At 38.0% G+C, this 513-nt stretch overlaps 1 protein-coding gene across 1 annotated transcript in view; it reads left to right on the forward strand.

Moving 5' to 3' along the window:
• The window catches only part of LOC132178007 (2-oxoglutarate-dependent dioxygenase 19-like), an 821-nt gene extending 308 nt beyond the window's left edge, over positions 1–513 (forward strand). Inside the window, exon 2 of the mRNA XM_059590478.1 lies at positions 253–513. Coding sequence (XP_059446461.1) covers positions 253–513 — 261 coding nt within the window. The remainder of the gene's footprint in view (positions 1–252) is intronic.

The following is a 513-nucleotide window of genomic DNA, read 5'->3' on the forward strand; positions in this document are numbered from 1 at the left end:
TCACTCAGATCACGGCCTCTTGACTCTCGTCACACAGAATGGAATCGGTGGCCTCCAATTAAAACGCAATGGCAAGTGAGTCAACGTGCATGCCCTGCCCAACTCTCTTCTAGTCAACACTTCCGATCAACTTGAGGTGATGATCATAAATTTAATTATTAATTAAATTTGAATATATATATTCAATTGTTTTTTTAATATCTCGTTTTTAATTCATAATTATTATTACAAAATTGATTTGTGTTGAATTAGGTTGTGAGTAATGGGAAGTGCAAGAGCAATGTACATCGAGAAGTAGTTAACAAGAAAGCTACAAGGATTTCTCTGGACATTGTGAATGGGCCACCACTCGACACCGTTATCGGCCCATCACCAGAGTTGGTGAAGAAGGAAAGCAGCCAACCAAAATACATTGAGATCAAATATAAAGATTACTTGGGACTTCACCAAAGCAACAAGCTTTATGGTAAAGCCAGCTTGGATCGCATACGGATTTCCAATGATGTTATGTAA

This window comes from Corylus avellana, chromosome ca4 (assembly GCF_901000735.1).
Source record: "Corylus avellana chromosome ca4, CavTom2PMs-1.0".
Classification (NCBI taxonomy): domain Eukaryota; kingdom Viridiplantae; phylum Streptophyta; class Magnoliopsida; order Fagales; family Betulaceae; genus Corylus; species Corylus avellana.